The sequence below is a fragment of the Pseudorca crassidens genome, chromosome 4 (genome assembly GCF_039906515.1).
Source record: "Pseudorca crassidens isolate mPseCra1 chromosome 4, mPseCra1.hap1, whole genome shotgun sequence".
Classification (NCBI taxonomy): domain Eukaryota; kingdom Metazoa; phylum Chordata; class Mammalia; order Artiodactyla; family Delphinidae; genus Pseudorca; species Pseudorca crassidens.
Window position 1 is genome coordinate 153,408,781 of NC_090299.1, and position 21,591 is coordinate 153,430,371.

Sequence of the window (21,591 nt, forward strand, 5' to 3'; positions counted from 1 at the left end):
AGTTTCACATTAACATAATAGTCTTAGTCATTTTTATTCTGGAATTGTAAATGTAATAGAGAATCTTTAAAAGTTTACTGTTTCTCATCGTTATCATAAGATTTTGCAGTTTATCTCTCTAGGAAGAAAGTTACTAAATAAATAGAGTGTATGACTAGTAATATTCTGAGTCTTGATGAAATTAGTATCCATCACTGCAACTTAATCATTTCTGTTTGGCAGAAGTACAGACACTGGCTGTGTCATTCATTCTCCCTAAGCTTCTGTTCACTCACATGTAAAATAGGGGTAATAACTGAAAATTACTTCATAGAATTCTTGTGAGTTAAAGTATGTAAAAACATTATTAGAGCGCCTGGCAACCCATAAGCGTTCAAAAAATGTTAGCTGATTAACCTTCGATATGACCACATACTCCAAATGAGGGACCATTCTCTGTTTTTCTTTTTTAAATCTTCAAGTAAGACAGTCATAAAACCTGACCTTTGCCTTTTTGGATTAATGAATATTTCCAGCAACGCTATCTTTTAGAAGTTGCTCTATGAGGTTGTCCGTGTCAGACCCAGAGAGCAGAGAAACTGGACAACTTCATATTATGCTGTGCTCGAGGCTTTGTTCATAAGCCAAAGCCACATAATTTCTAAAACTTTGCCATTTCTGTCATAAGACCTAAAATGTAATCATACACATTGAGTAGTTAGTTCTTATCAGATACGTCAGATAGTCTCTTATAGAGTACATAGCCGTGTCCTTCCGTCACAGTGTGAAAAGGGTGTGTTTAGTATCAGTGTCCGTTGTGCTATATTTCTGGTTAAGAATCTCAACCATCCAAACTGCAAATAACTTCATTTAATAGAGACATTCTTGTTATTATTGCCAAACCATCTACAGTGCACTAGGACCCAGCTGCAGAAAGTTAGCTGTGACCGAGGCTGATGTCTACGAAGTACATGTAATCCGTGTCATCAAGTTGATGGAGGACTTGGCCTTTAGCCAAGGGCATTAATGAGTGGCATAATTGACTCAGACTCATCTGCAGACCATGTTTCTTTTCGCAGCATCGCAGTACTTGCCTGCCTTGCTTCAAGGATAAATATTTGCTAAGTGTGTGAATAAATGAATGAGTGAAAGAAACCAACAAACAGAAAAATGAATTGCGCATTCGTGGTTCCAAGACACCTAACGAAGGTGAAATTCTTTCTAATACAGTTAGGTGCGTAAAGGAAAGCGGGCATGGCATGGTGGGCCTTTCCATTTAAGGCCGGTTCTTTTTTTTTTTTTAGTTTAGTTTATTAAAGTATAGTTGATTCACAACATTGTGTTAATTTCTGCTGTACAGCAAAGTGATTCAGTTATACACATATGTACGTTCTTTTTCGTATTCTTTTCCGTAATGGTTTATCCCAGGATACTGAATATAGTTCCCTGTGCTCTGCAGTAGGACCTTGGTGTCTATGCGTTCTATATGTAATAGTTGGCCTCTGCTAACCCCAGACTCCCACTCCCTCCCTCCCCCACCCCCTCCCCCTTGGCAACCACAAGTCCGTTCTCTATGTAAGGATTGTTCTTTATTCTGAGCGCCTCCTTCCAAATCGTTGGTATTAAAAGGTCCTTCCTTTCACACAGTGATGATGATCATTTGTGATTTGTCTGGGGGGTGGGGGAGTATGTTCATCCTGCCTTCAGTAGTTAAAAATTAAAATGTGTAGGTCGCTGTTGGACCCCGAGATTCTGGTCTGAAATTGACCTTGTCCATGAAATCAGAAGTTGCAGACGTGGCCTGATTTTAAAGGTGGTTTCCATCGTTCCCTTTCAGGTCCTTCAGTTGAGACCCAAGACGGGCGTCCGGGGGCTGCATAAGTCGCTCACGGACGTGGCCCTGGAGCACCACGAAGAGTGTGACTGCGTGTGCAGGGGGAACCCCGGGGGATAATGCCTCGCGGTGGCTCAGGGCTGCCACTGCGACAGAGCTCGTGCCTTATCTCCATCCACAATCCCAGCTGGCTGTTGGTTCCAGGGCCCTTTCATCTTCAGGATTTACAGCGTGTTCTGAGAGAGGAGATACCACGCAGAAGTAGGGGTTGTGCAACGGCCCTTTGGAGGAGAGGCCCCACGACAGGAGAAAAGTCCTTGCCAGGGAGAGGATGAACCTTGTAGATTCCTAGTTAGTGGCAAAGTCCCCACGTGCGCCCTTGGCTGCCTGTGTGTCTCTCGTCTGGATGAGGCCTAGGTTCATGTCAGCACAGGAAACACTGCCCCTAAGCCCCTGGTTCTGTCGCCTTGCTTAACTCTAAAGCCCCTGCTCTGGGCCTACAGTCACAGAAATCTGGGATTGTTTCTCATTCACATGCATAAGCCAGAGTGTTCTGAGTTCTACCAACGTGGGTGTAAAAAAAGAACTGTGCTGCCATGAATTAAACTTGTGTCACGCTGATAGGAGAGACTGGATTTTCCCTATTTCTTACTCAGATTCCTGCCATTTAGAAGAACAGACCTCCATCCGCGGTTTGGAACAGACAAACCTGAGAAGAAGAGTGGCCTTATCTTCACTTTATAAGTTGGTTTATTTGTGTTATTGTGTACATTTTTATAGTCTCCTTTTGACATTATAACGGTTTGCTTTTCTAATCTTGTTAAATATATCTATTTTTACCAAAGGTATTTAATATTCTTTTTTATGACAACCTAGATCAACTATTTTTAGCTTGGTAAATTTTTCTAAACAGAATGGTTATAGCCAGAGGGACGAAGATGATATAAAATATTGTTGCTCTGACAAAAATACATGTATTTCCTTCTTGTATGGTGCTAGAGCTTAGATCAGTCTGCATTTTGAAATACTGACATGGGAAATGGATAGAGTTTGGTAAGTGGCAAAGACTCTCGGAAAATAAGTAAATATGTCATCTTCCACTCCCCTTATTGGAGATGCCGGCAAGAAGCAGCGTATTCCCGGAGGCATCCAGGAATTACTAACCCCTAACCCTTATTTTGGGAAAAGTGAGCCTAGCTCAGCAGAACAGAAAGCACCTTGAAGAAAGAGACCTGACAGCCTCCCGACAAAGCGTGCTCGGCTGTCCCGTAGGACCACATCCTATTTATTGTGATGCTCTGGTTGGATTGTCTTTAAACTCTGTTCCATACACTTGTATAAATACATGAATATTTTTATGTACAGAAGTATATCCTTTAACCGATTCACTTATTATACTCTTTGGCAATTAAAAAGAAAATCAGCCAGATCCTTTGCTTGTAAAATGCTTAATATTATGCCTAGGTGAAGTGGTGACTATTTGAATTCAAAATGTGTGGAATCACCAAATAAAACAATGCAGCTGTTTCGGGGAGAAACTGAGTGTGTGTTTGCAAGATTTGTCCCTTAAATGCCCAGAAAATAAAAGCGACAGACTTCTGTGTTACCACGATTTTTATTATGCAAAAGCTGGTATCCATTCAAAAGACAGGCAGAAAAGTGCCCATTTCTGGGGAGACTTTCCTGCCCCTGGACTCCAGTGCCTCTGCACCGTAGTTTTCTTTTTCCCAGTCATCTTGATAGTAATTGCTGGTAAATTAAATTGCAGATGGCTTGGAGTTGCGTGTGGTTAATGAAATGCTTGATGATAGCTTGTATGGTAGTATGAAACTGACAGTGGGCGGGGATCCTGTAACTTTCCACTCTTGTCTTCATTTCCAGCGGCTGGTACTAGAGGGGCTGAGCCCAGGTCCATGTGGCGTGTGGCTTACGTGTGTGTGCAGTTTACACGGCACTCCTCCAGGTGGCAGCCTCAGTTTCAGAGGTAGATCTCTACGCAGGCTGGTATCTTCAACACCTGATCCCTGCCTTGGAACTTGCCCGGGAGCCATCTAGGTCCCAGACTCTTCTTCCAAGGCAATACCCTTTCCGGCACTTTTCCACCTGGCAGTCCTACCCTGCGCCCAACCACGTGGAAGACAAATAAAAAGTGAATATACGTGCTGTGTCTTATTGACTTATTTTCATAGTTTTGTTGCAGCCCCCTGGAGGCTGATTAGGTACAGCCCAGCTGCTCCCTTGGAAGGTCTACGCTGCCTCTCCCTCTGGGCGGTCGACAACTCTCATTAGCACAGTCAAGAGGCTCTGAAATCTAAGAGCAGTGAGCGGTGGAACTGTGTTCAATCCAGCATTTCCAACTGGTTGTTTTTAATTTATTTTATTGAAGTATAGTTGATTTACAGTGGTGTGTTGGTTTCTGCTGTACTGCAGAGTGATTCAGTTATACGTACGTGTATCAGTACATTCTTTTTTGTATTATTTTCCATTATGGTTTATCCCAGGATATTGAACACAGTTCCCTGTGCTATACAGTAGGACCTTGTTGTTTATCCATCTTATATATAATAGTTTGCATCTGCTGACCCCAAACTCCCGATCCATCCCTCCCCTCCCCGCCTCCCCCTTGGCAACCGCAAGTCTGTTCTCTATGTCTGTGAGTCTTCCTGTTTCGTGTGCTAGCACTCTCTATGGACCAATGGTTCCAGACTCATCTATTTCAATTTTTTTTTTTTTTTTTTTTTTGCGGTACGCGGCCCTCTCACTGTTGTGGCCTCTCCCGTTGCGGAGCACAGGCTCCGGACGCACAGGCTCAGCAGCCATGGCTCACGGGCCCAGCCGCTCCGCGGCACGTGGGATCTTCCCGGACCAGGGCACGAACCCGTGTCCCCTGCATCGGCAGGCGGACTCTTAACCACTGCGCCACCAGGGAAGCCCTATTTCAATAATTTCCTCCTATGTGTATTAAAATGTTCATTATACACTTTTGCACTCTGCTTCAGAAAGCATTTGAACAGCCACCTACACCAAATCCAATTTCTTTAGTAACTCCTAAGGCATTATAGTATTTTTATTCAGTTTAAATCTATATAAAATTTTAGGAAGAAATTTAGTATTTTGGTAGGAAATATGGCTTTTAACGTTAATAACTTCATTATTTTAAAAGATTATAAATGCAATCCCAGCTAGCTTTTTTTTTTTTAACGAATAGGAAAGCTGATCCTAAAATGCATATGAAAATGCAAGGGACCCAAAGTAGCTAAGAAATCTTGAGAAAGAACTGCAAATTTAGAGGACTCACACTTCCCAACTTTGAAACATACTACAAAGCTATAGAAATAGTGTGGTAAGGCTACTAAATCTAGACGTGCAGCAAATGGAGAGTCCAGAAGTAAACCCTTACATTTACGGTCAGTTGATTTAGCCAGGTTGCCAAGACAATACAATGGTGAAAGGGTATCCTTTTTTCAACAAATGGTGCTAGGACCACTGGGTATGCACATGCAAAAGAATAAATTTGGACCCTTACCTCACACCATATACAGAAATTAACTCAAAATGAATCAAAGACCTAAATGTAAGAGGTGAAATAGGACACTCTTAAGAAAGACATATAGGAGAAAATTCTGAGGGCCTTAGATTTAGGTGATCGTGTCTCAGATATGATGCCAAAAACACACGTGACGAAAAAATAAACTGGGCATTATTAAATTAAAAACTTTTGTTCTTCAAAGGACATCGTAAAGGGTATGAAAAGAAAACCACATAATGTGAAAAAATGTTTGCAATTTATATATCTGATTAGGGTCTTACATTTAAAATGTATAAAGAACTCTCACAACTCAACAATAAAAAGATAATTAATTCAATAGAAAAATGAGCAAAGGGCTTGAATACACATTTCTCAAAAAATATATGTATATACACAAATGGCCAAGAAGCACATAGAAAGATAGCTAACGTTATTTGTCATTAGGGAAATGCAGATTAAAATCGTGAGATAACCACTTTACCCCCCCTGGAAAGGCGAGAATCCAAAAGACAGTAATAAGTGTTGGGGAGGATGTGGAGAAATTGGAGCTTTATACATTGCTGGTCAAATTGTAAAATTGGGGGCTTCCCTGGTGGCACAGTGGTTGAGAGTCCGCCTGCCGATGCAGGGGACATGGGTTCGTGCCCCGGTCTGGGAAGATCCCACATGCCGCGGAGCGGCTGGGCCCGTGAGCCATGGCCGCTGAGCCTGCGCGTCCGGAGCCTGTGCTCCGCAACAGGAAGAGGCCACAGCAGTGAGAGGCCCACGTACAGCAAACAAAAAAAATTGTAAAATTATGTGGCCACTTTGGAAAACAGTGACGCAATTCTTCAAAACCTTAAACCCAAACTTAATATATGACTCAGTAACTCCACTCCTGGGTATATACTCAGGAAAATTGAAAGTCTTGCACGTGACAGTTCATAACAACATTTTTCATGATAGTCAAAAAATAGAAACCACCCAAATGTCCATCAACTAATAAACGGATAAACCAAATGTTGTGTATCCATGCAATGGAATATTATTAGGCAATAAAAAGCAAAGAAGTACTGATACAGGCTACAGCTTGGATGAACCCTGAAAACATTATGCTAGGGAGAAGAAGCCCTTCACAAAAGGCCATAGAATGTATGATTCCATCTCTATGCAATGTTCAGGACTGACGGATCTATACAGAAAGAAAGTGGACGGGTGTTTTGCCAGTGGCTAGTGGAAGGGGGTTAAAGGGCGGTTACTATTGGTGAGTACAGGTTTTCTCTTTGGAGTGATGAAAATATTCTGAAATTTGATAGTGGTGATAGTTACTTGAATATACTAAAAACCACTGAGTTACACACTTCAAAAGGGTGAAATTTTTGTGTTCAAATTATATCTCAATGAAGTTATTTTTTTAATTACAAGTGCAGTATTTTTTTAAATTATATACTGCAGCATTTAAGAAATAAAGCTCCCTTCAAAAAAACAAACAACAACAACAAAAAAACAAGGAATAAAGTAAAAAAAAAAAAAATCTAAAATTCTATCACCCTAGCCCACACCATTTCTATCTATGCCTGCCAGTGTATAGATAAGTGAATGGGTGGTATAAGGGGATTACTGGACTCAGTTGTGTCCCCAGTAGTAGTGGCTGATGTCTATAGCTTTGCCATGGCTATATGTTCCCATTTGAATTTGGTCTTTGCCATGTCTTGCTCTAACCTACAGGAGGAAAGTACCTGTGACAGGTGCCATGTGCTGGCACAGATGGTTTGCTGTCTTTGCTGCCATCACCAGAAGAGTGTGCTCCAGAGAGCACCCTGGACCAGGACTCCTGCTGCTTTTCTGAACCCAGTCCCTGCCATGGGGTCAAGTCCTGCTGAGCCCAGGCAACCCACATGCACTTGGGTGAGAAACGAACAATTATTGCTGTAAGCTGCTGGGGTCTTGAGGGTGTTTGTTACACAACATTATTTGGCGAGAGTGACTAATAGGTATTTCATTTAAAAGGTCATATCATACTTGCTATTTTTTAGTGAAACTTTCCTGAATACCTTCACTTGAAACTTACGGACAGAAAATTGAAATGGGACAGAAAAATAGGTACTTTGGAAAATGTTTCATCAACACAAGATACAATCTGCTTAAACGTTCCCACTAAAATTGTGAAAAAATGTTCTTGAAAATGTTGAAAACATAAAACCACTTGCAAAGCACTTGCTTCTAGTTCAGTCAGCATCTATCATTTTGCTGTTAAGAAGAGGAAATAAGCTCTTGGACAATGTGGTCCACCTCTTCAGTAACCATTCTCACTGTAGTTTATTATTTTTTATGTCTTTTTTTGTTTTGTTTTGTTTTTTGCGGTACGTGGGCCTCTCACTGTTGCGGCATCTCCTGTTGCGGAGCACAGGCTCCGGACGTGCAGGCTCAGCGGCCATGGCTCACGGGCCTAGCCGCTCTGCGGCATGTGGGATCTTCCCGGACCGGGGCACGAACCCGTGTCCCCTGCATCGGCAGGCGGACTCTCAACCATTGTGCCACCAGGGAAGCCCTATGTTATGTTTTAATAAACGTTTAACTAATACAAAACGTTGAAACATTTAATAATAATGTTTAATGTTTATATTTTTAATAAGCTCTTTTATAACTTAAAGCATCTTGAGAAATTTTCTTCTGTTCTTTAGGTTATTTTTCTTTCCAAACTTTCTCTCTGTCTCACTCTCCATCCTTCCTTCCTTCCTTCCTTCCTTCCTCTTTCTTTATAAAACATTAGGTTATTTATATAATCTCCATGCCTTTAATTCTTTTCTGATTAGTTACACATGTATAGTTTACGTCCAGAATACTGTTTACTCTGTGTGGGAAGGGTAAATTCTTGACTCCTTTTTTACTTTTCTACAACTTGTTTGCCAACCAGAACTACAGTTTGAGGATTAGATATTCTATTCTATTTAATTTTCTGTTTCTTGTGGAGGAAGGAGGTCAAGAGCATTTGGAGAAATGTGCAGATTTTTTTTTTAAGTAAGTATAGTTGATTTACAGTGTGTTAATTTCTGCCTGTACAGCAAAGTGATTCAGTTCTACACAGATACACATTCTTTTCCATATTCTTTTCCATGATGGTTTATCACAGGATATTGAATATTATTCCCTGTGCTATACAGTAGGACATTGTGTTTATCCATCCTATATATAACAGTTTGCATATGCTAATCCCAAACTCCCAGTCCACCCCTCCCCTACACCCTTCCCCCTTGGTGACCACAAATCTGTTCTCTATATTTGTGAGTTTTGTTTTTGTTTCATAGATATGTTGATTTGTATCATATTTTCGATTCCACATTTAAGTGACATCATATGTTATTTGTATTTCTCTAACTTACTTCGCTTAGTATGATAACCTCTAGGTCCATCCATGTTGCTGCAAATGGCATTATTTCATTCTTTCTGATGGCATCAGAAAGGGATGTAAATAAACAATCCCTTTTAAAATCACATCAAAATATAAAATAAAATAATATAAAATAAAGCTCTTAGGAATAAAGCTCACCAAGGAGGTGAAAGATGTATATGCTGAGAACTACATAACATTAAAAAAGGAAATTAAAGACGATTCAAAGAAATGGAAAGATTTCCCATGCTTTTTGATTGGAAGAATTAATGTTGTTAAAATGGCCATACTACCCAAAGCCATCTACAGATTTAATGCAATCCCTATCAAATTACCCATGACATTTTTCACAGAACTAGAATATATAATCCCAAAATTTATATGGAATTATAAAAGATCCAGAATTGCCAAAGCAATCCTGAGGGAAAAGAACAAAGCAGGAGGAATCACGCTCCCAGACTTCAGACAATACTACAAAGCTACAGTAATCAAAACAGTGTGGTATTGATGAAAGAATTCTGCTCAGCCCCCTTGTAAAATATCTCATGCTGGGATTCACTCTGGGAGAAGCATCTAGTCTTCATGGAGTGGGGAAAGGAGAGAGGAAGGTTTCAGATCGTATTGAAGACTCGTGCAAAGACCTTGAGTCTCTCCTTTTGCCTGAGGACATCAGCCCCCACTCTCCGATTTCCATGTTTCATCTGCCTCCCCAGAAACCATTGCTCCTTGCCCTTCTACTGAGAAAAATATAATGCTACCTCCTCTGACTGCTTCACTTTAAAGTTAGCCATATTTGTGAGGATGCTTAGAATTTTACCTCAGTCCTGTATCTGGAAAGAGGGGTTGGAATGGAGATTATCCTAAGCCTCACCATAAACTCCTCTTTCACTCTTAAATTCTCATTCATGTAGCAGGAATATGTCCCTTTCTTGGATGCTACTAGCAGCTGAACTTTTTGTTGGAATTTTGTTTCTGAGATTAAGCTCCCCTTGACTGTTATTATCCTGGTGTTAGAAACTCTTTTAATATTATAAATTATTGTGACTCTAATGATCATTTAATTTTTGCTTAAATATTTTTTGCTACCGAAATAAGCTATTTCCATTTTATACGTATAAACTAAATATTATCTGACTCTATGAAACATGAACTCTGTCTTTAAATCTTGCTGCAGGTTTAATTTTTAAAATTATTTATGCTACTCAGTGCTAGGTGGGTGGTGGATGTTTTGCCCATCTGTTCAGAAAGACTGAGATATTACACTCTTCTAATTTCAAGGTCTTCCACAGAAGTCAGGTAGAAAAAAAATGCAATTATTTTCTAAGCTAAATTGAAATTCTGTACAAGTGTTTTTTAATCTCCTGTTTAGGCAAAAAACAAAGTATTTTAAATTTTGTAATGGTCTTCAATCCATTTAATCAGTAAATACTTTACTAAGAAGTACAAAATTTAACTGTTTAAAGAGCTTAGTATTACCTCCTTAAGTGACACCTCCAATATAAGTCAAACCCATGACAACCCACTAAACACTATATGAGTTTCCTGTTAAAAGAAATCCTAGGGGAAAAAATTATCAATTTTAGTACAGTTATTTAAAGAAGTACCTGATGGACTTACCAATAGACAACTAGCTCCAATGACATCCCAGATAGAGAGATGTAAATAAAATATCATTTATATGAAATAACCTAGTTTCTGGTATAACTAAAATGTCTAGATATTTAATAAAAATAAGCAATAGACAAATTTTAAGGAGCAATTCCCTCCAAAATCCAGAAAATAAGATGCATTCCAAGTAACCTGCACAAGGACTAAAGTTAATATCTCCTAATGCAGATGCTGTTTTCTTCAAGATAGTATGTGTGGTAGGGCTTATCTTCCAAATTTCCAGACCGGCAGTCTTAATTTCAGAGTGTTCAGAGATCAGCAACTGTGTGTCTCATGTATCCGGGACGAAATCTGTTCCAAGGAGAGCAGGAAATACATGAATAATTCATTGACCAGATTTGATGTGCCTTGTTTTCAATCCTAAAGCTGTGATCTGAAAACATGATTTGCCAGCATTTGAGCAGAAGCAGGAGGGAGGGAGCTGGGATCCCTTCCAGTTTAGCTCCTGGAAACCCTGGAGCCTGAGGGGCTACTGGACTTGACTACCTTGAGAAGAAACTGACCAGAAGCGAAAAGCAGAAGATGAAGAGGCTCATATTGACCAATCCTATGGTGAATATCTTTAGAAGTCTTCTGGAAGACGTGATAATTCAACCGATGAATTTTTGACTGCCATCGTGTATTTGGATGGCTTAATATACGGGATTGGCTAAATCAACTTTTTCCTGTATTGCATGAGGCATATCTGCTTTGACAATATATTGTGTCATCATCGTGGAATTAAGGCAAACAAATAGTTGTTAACAAGACGTACGTCTTGCCGCCGTCAACTGGCACGGTAATAAATCAGAGTGATTTGTTTCTAAACTGTCTTTTATCCAAAACTACTTCACTACTTTGCAATGATTACCTCTGTGGAAAGTTTTTCATCTTGACGTCTGCAGCTGGAGACTGAGTCAGGAGGTGAGAGTGTGCCATGACGGAACAATTGTTTGGCATCACACACAGACATGTAAAAACATTTGAAGACAATTATGAGGGTTCATATTTGGTTTCTCTTCCTGGGAGAAGCCAACTATTGTGCGTGCACTTGCATCTGCTTTTAAAATTAGCCTGTGAATAAACGAAACCTGTGTTCTTCTCTCTGTAAAACAAGCTTCGTGTTTACTCTTGAACTTGATCAGAGATGTTGCCCGATGTCTGTTTAGGAAAACATAGACCGTGGGTGCTCAGCAAAATCCTGGAATCAAAACAGGTCATGAAGCCCTTTGCGTCCATCGCCAGACTACTGCTATTTCTGTTCTTACATAATCACTTTTTTTATTGAAGTAGAGCTGATTACAATGTTGTCTTAGTTTCAGGTGACAGCAGAGTGATTTATATGTATACGTATTCTTTTTAGATTCTTTTCCATTACAGGCTATCAGAAGATATTGAGTACAGTGCCCTGTGCTACACAGTAGGTCCTTGTTGTTTATCTATTTTCCATATGGTAGTGTGTATCTGTTATTCCCCAGTTCCTAGTTTATCCCTCCCACCCCTTATCTCTTGGTGACAGTAAGTTTGTTTTCTTTTTCTTTTGAATTTTAACTTATGTTTTTATACAGCAGATTCTTATTAGTTATCCATTTACATATTAGTGTATATATGTCAATCCCATGTTTTCTACATCTTTGACTGTATCTCTGTTTTGTAAGTTTATTTGTACCATTTTTTAAGATTCTATATATAAGCGATACCATATGATATTTGTCATTTTCTGTCTGACTTACTTCAGTCAGTATGACAATCTCTAGGTCCATCCATGCCACTGCAAATAGCATTATTTTGTTCTTTTTATGGCTAATATTCCATTGTGTATTTGTACCACATCTTCTTTATCCATTCATCTGTCGATGGACACTTAGGTTGCTTCCATGTCTTGGCTATTGTAAATAGTGCCTCAATGAACACTGGGGTGCATGCGTCTTTTCAAATTAGAGTTTTCTCCAGAGATATGCCCAGGAGTGGGATTGCTGGATCATATGGTAACTCTACTTTTAGGTTTTTAAGGAACCTCCATACTGTTCTCCATAGTGGCTGCACCAATTTACATTCCCACCAACAGTGTAGGAGGGCTCCCTTTTCTCCACACCCTCTCCAGCACTTGTTGTTTGTAGACTTTGTGATGATGGCCATTCTGACTGGTGTGAGCTGATACCTTGTTGTAGACTACCGCTATTTCTATCAGACATGATCATGGTGCCTAAAGTCCTTAATGTGCCCACTTGTCACCCTGCAGTTACAGCGGATACACTCTGGGCTCAAAGATTCTGAGATGCTTTGACAGGGCACGGCCCAGCCCTCTCCTCCTCAGGTTTCACAGGCAGCCCTCTGTCCCACAGTCATGCCATAGAAGTAAAGTCATCAGTAGCCTCAATAACCACCCTAAGATCTCACATACGACACTTGTTCAATGAATTTGGAAGCAATAAATTTAAAAGTCAATATCCAGATTACTTTCTTATCACCTCTCAGGGTTCCAGTTGGTCCATGAGATGACTCACAGCTATTTAACCACGTGTAACCCATGGTTAAGTACCTAGATAGTGTCCTGATATTATTATAGATGCAAATGCCTGATATTTCTCAGAACCCCCCCCCAAAATCCACTAAATTTCCTTTTTGTTTGCTTAACAAGTTGACTGTAAAATCGGTTCCTAGAATGAAGATCTGTACCTAATTGCTCAAACTTATGAATATAAACGATCAGTCAGTTTAAAATGGCCTTTGAAGTCAAGGCTTCAATACAATAACCAGTGTTCGAACATAACCTGAGTGTTACATATAAACTTCTACCACTTTTCCTCATCTGTTAAATCGGTGAATAGTTTAAACTACATGCCTCCTGAGATTTCTCCCTGCTCTTACATTGAAAACTTCATTTGATATCACTTATATGTGGAATCTAAGTAAAAAATGATGCAAATGAATTTATTTACTAAACAGAAATAGACTCACAAACATAGAAATCAAGTTCATGGTTACCAAAGGGGAAGGGTCGGGGAGAGGGATTAACTAGGAGTTTGGGATTAACATACACACACTACTATATGTAAAATAGATAACCTACAAGGACCTACTCACAACTCTGTAATAACTCTACTCAATACTCTGTAATAACCTATAAGGAAAACAATCTGAAAAAGAATAGATACATATGTATGTATAACTGATTCACTTTTCTGTATGCCTGAAACTAACACAATAGTATAAATCAACTATACGTCAATAAAAATTTTTAAAAGAGAAAACTTCATTTGAAAACATTCAGCGAGGGTAGACAGTACTTACTGGGTCAGGATTTCTTCAGACAGTTCAAAAAACAAATCTATTTGCCAGCAAATTCCACCCATCAGTCCAGGTTTTGACCTTTGTAAAAACTGAGGCTCTCTCCTTCACATATTGGAAGACAACTTGCCAGTTTTTTCTCTGAGTTGCCTTTTGCAAGTGAAGCTTGCCAGTGCCCATACCAAACCGCAGATGTCAGGGCTTCATATTCTGTTCTGTGTGTAGACCACTTGTCTTAAAATTGCATCCTGATTCCCAAAGCCTGTTGAGACCAGAACTTTCTTTGCCTGGCTGTGGCATTCTTGTTAAAGTAGCCTAGGTTTGCAACAGCTGGTCGAGCACCTTGAAATACAAGTGGGGTTCGTGCACGAGTAGCATCACTTGGAGTTTGTAGAAATGCAGAAATGGGTCTCCACAGAAGACCTACCGCGTTGGATCTGTATTTTAACGAGCTCCTCAGTGATTCACATCCACATAAGGTTTCAGAAGCACTGACATGGTAGAGGTCTCTAGGTGTTGGTGTATACTGAGCTGTGGTCAACAGACGGAACCAACATCTGAAAAAGAAATATATATATTATTATATTGTGCTAAAAGAAAGTACATCATTATAATGCCTGTAACCGTCAGTAAACGGATGTGATGCTACCAACCACTCTCTTTCTTGACACTCTTTCTGTCCTTGTTTCCCAGGACACCTTTGTTCTTAGTTCTCTTCCAGGACCTCCTTCAGTCTCCTGTGCTGAATTCTGTTCACTCATCTTGGTTCTTTATATGCTTTTCCTGATTCAACCCCTGCACTTCCCTGACTTCAATTCCCCACGGACTGGTCATCTCACACCCACCCCACCTCCAACCCCACTCTTCTTTCTGAGTTCGAGCTTTGGTCACCTAAACCGACTACCTGAATGTTCTGTGGGTACCGCTTAGAAGGAATTCACTTCACCCAATCCTCCTCCTTTTTTGTTTCTGTTAATTAGTGAGTGGTACCTACCAAGTTCTTACCTTGGGAGGCACCCTGAACGTATCCCTGTCCGTTCAGCATCTTATCAACCACCCAGCTAATTCTGGACCCACTCCCACTGCTCCAGCCTAGACTCCCATTGTCTTTCAAGCTTTACTGTCAATTTCTCAATTTAGTTTTCCTCTTGAATATGATTTCTCTCTCTGCACTACCTCTGTTCTTTTTCCAGCCCCCCGCTCCCACCAAACACAAAGAACGTTGTATTTCTGTAAAGAGGCAACTAAATAAAACACAGGTCCGCCCCCTCCTCCAAAATCTTCTCTGTCACCTGGTGCGATACAGTTCCCACGGCTTCCTCGTGACCCTGGTCCAGACGATCCACTCTACCTGCCCTTCCATTGCTTCTCTCACCGTGCGTTGCCTCAGCTCCTTACCTTCATAGTTGCCTTTGTTCTGCCTTCAACTCCTTTCCCCTTCTCGCTTATTGCAAAATCCTACCCCTCCTTCCAGACCTGGCTCAAATGCCACTTGCCCTGCAATACCTTCACAGATTTTTACTGCTTCCAAAAATGTGTGCTTCACCCCTTGCTTTATCCAGCGGGAGGCAGGGTTGTTCCGCCAGGGCTTTGGGCTCAATCCACCCCTACCTACGTGACCTTAGACCATTTATTAATATTTTTGATGTCCCCCTTTGCTCCTGTGTGATGCAGAGATCAGAGGACCACTGCTGGGAACTAGATTGGGTAAGTAAGGTGTGATGCCACGTGGCTGGTACACGATAGGTGTGGAGTAGTCGTTTGTCCCTTCTGGGCACCAGCGACTATCATAGCTGAGTTTCTCTCCCTTAGCAGGTCGGGGGCCAACCTCAGGGAGGCACTGGTCTCACTCGATGCACAGCATTTGCAGCTTGTACTGATCTCACCATAGAAGACACAGTCAGTAAATGTCTGTTGAACTGAGAGCCCCTCCACGTTACACTTTGCCTCAGTGCTCCCTGACCGCTCTACAGGAGGGAACGTTCTCAGACCATAGATGGCACAGCCATCCTTAACATAGTCCAGCAACGCGCTCCTTTTGACATTCTTTTTTTTCACCCAAGTACTCTCCTTTTTGCTTCTTTAAGCAAAGTGTACCCTGGCCTTTGCATGTGCCTTTCATCCACATCACTGTGCTCGGTTTGTCATAGTCATAACGCTGTGTTTCCCAGTCCTTTATGATTTCAATCCTCATTTTGCCTATTGGCCATATTCTCTGTGTTCATGTACAGGTATTTCAGTCAAAAAGATACTCTGACCTGTGTTCCCCGGCACTTGTTCCACTGACGTTCCCTCTAAGGCATACGTGTCCCTTTACCGGAACTTGTCAAAGGATTCTATTCAATCTGCTGCTGTCTCAGGCTGCAAGCTATTCTAACGGTGTGGCCACATCACCTGCCAGACTTCCTTCCAGTCCTTGTGAGGGGTGTATATCCAGATGTGTTTTGAGGTAGATCTCCTAGGAAATATGAAGGCGAAGAGTGAACAAATTTGATTTTTGTGAAAAAGAAGCCATGGAGAATTTCTCCATTAAGATACATTTCCTCATCCTGCATCTCAATGGTTATTTTTAATTTCAGAATTTGCTGTTTATTAATCACGTGATATTGGAAAGTCCCTGTTTCTCAGGGATGCTTGTGTCTGAGTTCACTTTATTATATATTTCCGTATATATATATTTAGATATGCATCTCGGAAATAACAATGTACATCAGTGGGAAAATAGAATTCAGTAATAGAATTTTCTCAGAAAATCAACAGAGTTCTCAACTGGAAAGAGTCCCTATTCCAAGTGTCTAGTACAGAAATCTGGTTATATATTTTAGCGCTTAGAGTGAAAGCTCTTAGACTGAGGTCCATGAATGCACTTAAAATTCCCTGTGAACTTCATGGAGCTGTATGTGGACAGTTTGTAAACACACGTACTCTGTCAGAGTACTTGATCCAAAAAAGGTTAAGAATCAGTGACATCACCGAGGGAGCTGGAAGACAATGTGGTGATGATTTTTACACTGCTAAGTTTCTGCAGAAGAGTGGCTGGCGGGACTAAGCCGGAATCTGTGGGTAAAGCATGCGGTAAACTTGATCTGTTGGAAAAGGCCACACAGGGGGAGGTGGGATGTTTTACTTAGAGATCGTCTCTTTTATCAGCACCGCAGTTGTTAACTTGTATTTAGCACCCGTGAAAGCTGTCCTACAAATCAGAGCCCGTGGGAACCAGGCTCACAGCCTGACTACGTCTAACATTTAAAGTTCAAGGATGCTTCAGTGCAAGGTGAATTTGACTTACACAACTACAGAAAGACTCTCATGGATTAAGTTGCCAGATGTATGTCAGTGATAATTACTCAGAAAGGAAACAGAACCTTCTTGGGGGAAATTATGGGAAAGATGACAGAGAGGACACCAAAAGCTTAAGCACATTAACCTCTGGTCGATTTTGGACTCACCTCCAGCACTGCGACCACCTAATGTGCACACGTTCAGATGTCGAGACCCTCCCCTCCCAGCCTCCAAAACCCTAAGAAAGTAACCCTCACCAGGTGCTCAGAGAAAAAGCATACGGCCCAAGCAACATAGCTCTGATTTACAATAGGGTAACATAGGAAAAGCATTCCTGCCTGGAGCATGACCCCAGTAGGGTTCTCACTCCTAAGTAAGCTGTGTCCTTGATGTGATGTTTTCCCAGTTAGAATTTGGCTTCATATTTGTTTCAAAAATTACACACACGTCCTTCAAAACCATCCAGTCATAAAATGTACAGGTGATATTTCATTTCTCAACATGTGACGCTAACATGACAACGGCAAGCAGCGTTTCCCTTGATAAAATTTCAGAAGTGTTGGCTAGATTTTATTAACAAACTACTTTTCCTAATGGTGTCTTTGGAAGTAATTCTTTTCACGTCTTATAAATTCAGTCTCATAATGTTAATACATGTCCCCCCTACTTTTTGCTTGTAATATTGTATGATGAACGTTTTCCCCATGTCATCAAAGTTTCATAATTTAAGGGAATGGTTTCATCATATTCCAATGCAGGGATGTCCCAAAATTTAAGTATATCTTCTCCTTCGTTAACATTTTATTTATAACTTTTTGTTGTTAGGTATGCATCTTTGAGTCTGCTGGTGAGTTTATTCCTAGGAAAAATATGATAGTGGTTGGATTTTAAATCCATTATAAATAAATTATAGCAAAACTTACGTGTGTGATCTATTGGTAGTAATAATGAAACAAATAATCCAGGTAGCTTTTTGGAGGGGAGGGTATCTTTTACTGACTGTTTTGTGAGTCCAAGCTACTCATGGGCAGAAGCCCTTTATCTACAGCTTGAACTGTGCACAGTATCGGCACAATATCAAGGAGGCAATAAAGTAAAGTTGTCTGATCTTTTTCTTTTTTTAATTTTTGAATTTAATTTTATTTATTTTTTTATATAGCAGGTTCTTATTAGTCATCCATTTTATACTTACTAGTGTATATATGTCTGATTTCTTTCTTTTTTTTTTTTTTTGCTGTACGCGGGCCTCTCACTGTTGTGGCCTCTCCCGTTGCAGAGCACAGGCTCCGGACGCGCAGGCTCAGCGGCCACGGCTCACGGGCGCAGCCGCTCCGCGGCACGTGGGATCCTCCCCGACCGGGGCACGAACCTGCGTCCCCTGCATCGGCAGGCGGACTCTCAACCACTGCGCCACCAGGGAAGCCCTGTCTGATCTCTTTTGAGGATCTTTTTTGCACAAAGATTCCATCTATATTGGAAGTTAATTTTTAAAATACATTTTAATAAGATTATTAAAAATTATTATTAATTATTATTAATAATTAAAATTTTTTTAATAATATGCATGTTTCTTGTATGCAGAGTGTTAACCCAGATACATGATTTCTTCTTATTATCTCTTAGAAAATGAGCTTTAGGTTGATTTTGCTTTAGGTTGATTTTTTAGGTCTGTACAGCTCAACAATTTTTATTATTACATTTTTTAGGGTGAAAATAATTTTTTAGGGTTCACATCTTCATTCTTCTTTTAAAATTGAAGTATAGTTGATTTACAATGTGTTGGCTTCAGGCGTACAGTGCAGTATTCAGCTATATATATATATGTGTGTATATATATACAGACACACACACACACACACATATATATTCTTTTCAGATTCCTTTCCCTTATAGGTTATTACAGAATATTGAGTAGAGTTCCCTGTGCCATACAGTAGGTCCTAGTTAGTTATCTATTTTATATATAGTCGTGTGTATGTTAATCTCAAAGTCTTAATTTGATCCCTCCCCTCCTTTCCCCTTTGGTAACCATAAGTTTGTTCTCTATGTCTGTGGGTCTATTTCTGCTGTGTGTTCCTTTATGTCGTTTTACTCTTATTTTAATAAAATTGGGTAAATTAAATTATCTGGCAATATGACCTTTTCATGACATTGTTCCGCTAATACAGGAGTAAAACTACCTGTATTCGCCCTAGTTCATTGAGGATGCTTTCTTTGCCTTCTGTGTCATGCAAGGAATTAATTCTGTATTTGTGTAGCTTTTGTAGCAATGGATAGACCTAATCTAGCCAGTTATACTAAAGGCCCACAACTTACACTTAAAAGGTCTATCGTAGCTTAACAGAGAAGAACTGTAAAACCTCAAAGAGAGTGCGGGGAAAGAGGGTTCCAACCACAATGAGAAACAGGCGCTGGCTGTGAAAAACTCCCTTCAAAATTCTTGGCAACTTTACACTCACACATTGTTATGTTTCTCATGCCAAGGAAATCTCAGTATTTTGAAGAAGCAGCAGTGAGGAATAAGAACTGCATCATGACCTTGTGAATTTATTAACATTCCATGCATAGAACCTGACCAGACACACCAGTGTGCACATACATGCTCCCATATACACACTGCTTGCATATACGTGTACACGATAGCAAAAGGTACGTACTGTGAAGTTTAGAAAGAAGGGATTCAATATGGAACGTTGTTTTCTAAAAGTGCTGAATACATCTTGGAACTGTGTCTGACACTTAATGAGTATGTGTCATTGAATAAATAATCGAATAAGTAAATTAAAATACGAACATAAACCAAGAATATTATAAAAGTTTAAATATTTAAATACCCAAGGTAAATAAATTTAATGCTCTAAAGTATTCGCCTTTAAAAAAAACGGGAAGGCAGGAGTAAACTTCTGAGCTGATGTATATGTTTATCACTTTAATCGTGGTGATGGTTTCCTCGGCATATACATCTGTTCAATCCCATCAGATTGTATATATTAACCCTGTGCAATTTTCTCATACATCAATTACACCTCGAAAAACTGTTAACAAAATAAAAAAATGCAAATGCCCAAAGTAAATAAATTTAATGCTGTAAAACATTCATATTTTATGTTTCCTTGACAAAACCCTCTAGAATCTGTGTTTTATCTTAAGTAACTAAATTTTGCCCTGAATCAAACGCACAGATTAGATCAAGTGTTTGAGATTCACTTTGCATCCAAGATTTATCTCTTTGGCATTTTTCATATTGTCGTCTCCCACTAGATCTCACATTCTTTCCTGTAATGTGTTTATATCCTATCTTAAATCCTGCTGGCACATTCTAAGACCTAAGAGAGACATTTTTCAAGTTTTGGACCCACTTAACTCCTTTTACTCCCGATTCTCAGTGCTCTAGTTTGGGGAGGGACTCTTTCTAGCTAGAAAAAAATGGATACTTTTTTTTCCATTATAGCAGTTCATTACTACATATTACCATAGGGAGTCAAACTGCTAATATTGTATTTCTAAGAGAATTTCCTTTGCTCCTTTGTACCTAAATGAGAAATAGGATTGCTTCATTTCCCTTAAGAAAAGTCTGGAAGCAAGAAAGAGCCTCTGTTAAAACAGTTTTGAGCTCTGAAATCTGCATTTCATATACGAAGCTACCTTCTTAATGCACTTTCAGGGTGGAATTGTATTCACCGTCTTCCTCACTTCTGTCTGATTTCTGTAAAGTGACTTCTGGCATCTGTCTACGCATGACTATCTCATTGTTGTGTTTCTGAGAATATGTTTCCTGTAGTCATTTCTGCATCCCAAGCAGATATTTCCAGCGACTTATCGTGAAAGGCCACAGGCATAGAGGTTTATAGTTAGGGCTCAAGGACCAAAGAGAATTGGTTTACAGCGAGCTACACCACTTACCAGCCAGGTTACCTCGGGAAGCTCACGTACCTCTTTCATCTCAGAGTCCTCAACTAAGAAGAGGAGAGGAACAGCAACAATACCTACCTTTCCAATTCGTTTAAGGATTAAATGAGAACACTCATGAGAAACACTTAGTGCCTGGAACGCTATTACGCAGACAGTAAACATGAGTGATTATTCTTCTCATAATTAGCATATAATTATGCAAAATGCATGTATTTACTACAATAATTATATGATTATAGGTTTGCAGGTTCTCATAATTGCTCTCCTCCCGGTCAACCGCAGATCTCCTCCTTCAACCCTGGGGGTCTGATGCGTATAATGCAGGTGCTTTCCTGTCCATGCATCCCTGGAGGGGCTTCTTCTGACCACAGATGATGACCTGTGTACCCACATCTCAGCTCTCTATGGTCGATAGGAAGGTGAAAGTTCAACACACCTGAGCCTTCATTCTAGGGTTTTAGACGCCGTCCTCTAATCTTGGTTTATAATCAACTCTGTTCCAAGTGGCCATAGAGCTCTAAGTCATGTTGGAGGGAGACAAGCCATGGGGGAATTTGAATGGAGGAATGAGGCCTGATGCTCACAAGATATGGGTACAAGCACATCTGTTGGGAGGGAAAAGGAAGGCCACGGACAGTCGCGTCCTCGAGAGCCCTGGGGAATTGTTTCAGGACCACTGCATGAGGAGGGATCTGGCTGTGGCCTCCGAGAAAGCCAGGCGGAGATGTACAAAGCACAGGGGTCGGT

The 21,591-nt window shown here is 40.2% G+C and overlaps 1 protein-coding gene across 2 annotated transcripts in view; it reads left to right on the top strand.

Moving 5' to 3' along the window:
* PDGFC (platelet derived growth factor C) overlaps nt 1–3,351 on the top strand; it is a 219,850-nt gene extending 216,499 nt beyond the window's left edge. For both annotated transcript variants that reach the window (XM_067737098.1, XM_067737099.1), the window contains exon 6: nt 1,817–3,351. In XM_067737098.1, coding sequence (XP_067593199.1) covers nt 1,817–1,933 — 117 coding nt within the window. In that variant the 3' untranslated portion in view covers nt 1,934–3,351. The remainder of the gene's footprint in view (nt 1–1,816) is intronic.
* Nucleotides 3,352–21,591: the final 18,240 nt, after the last annotated feature.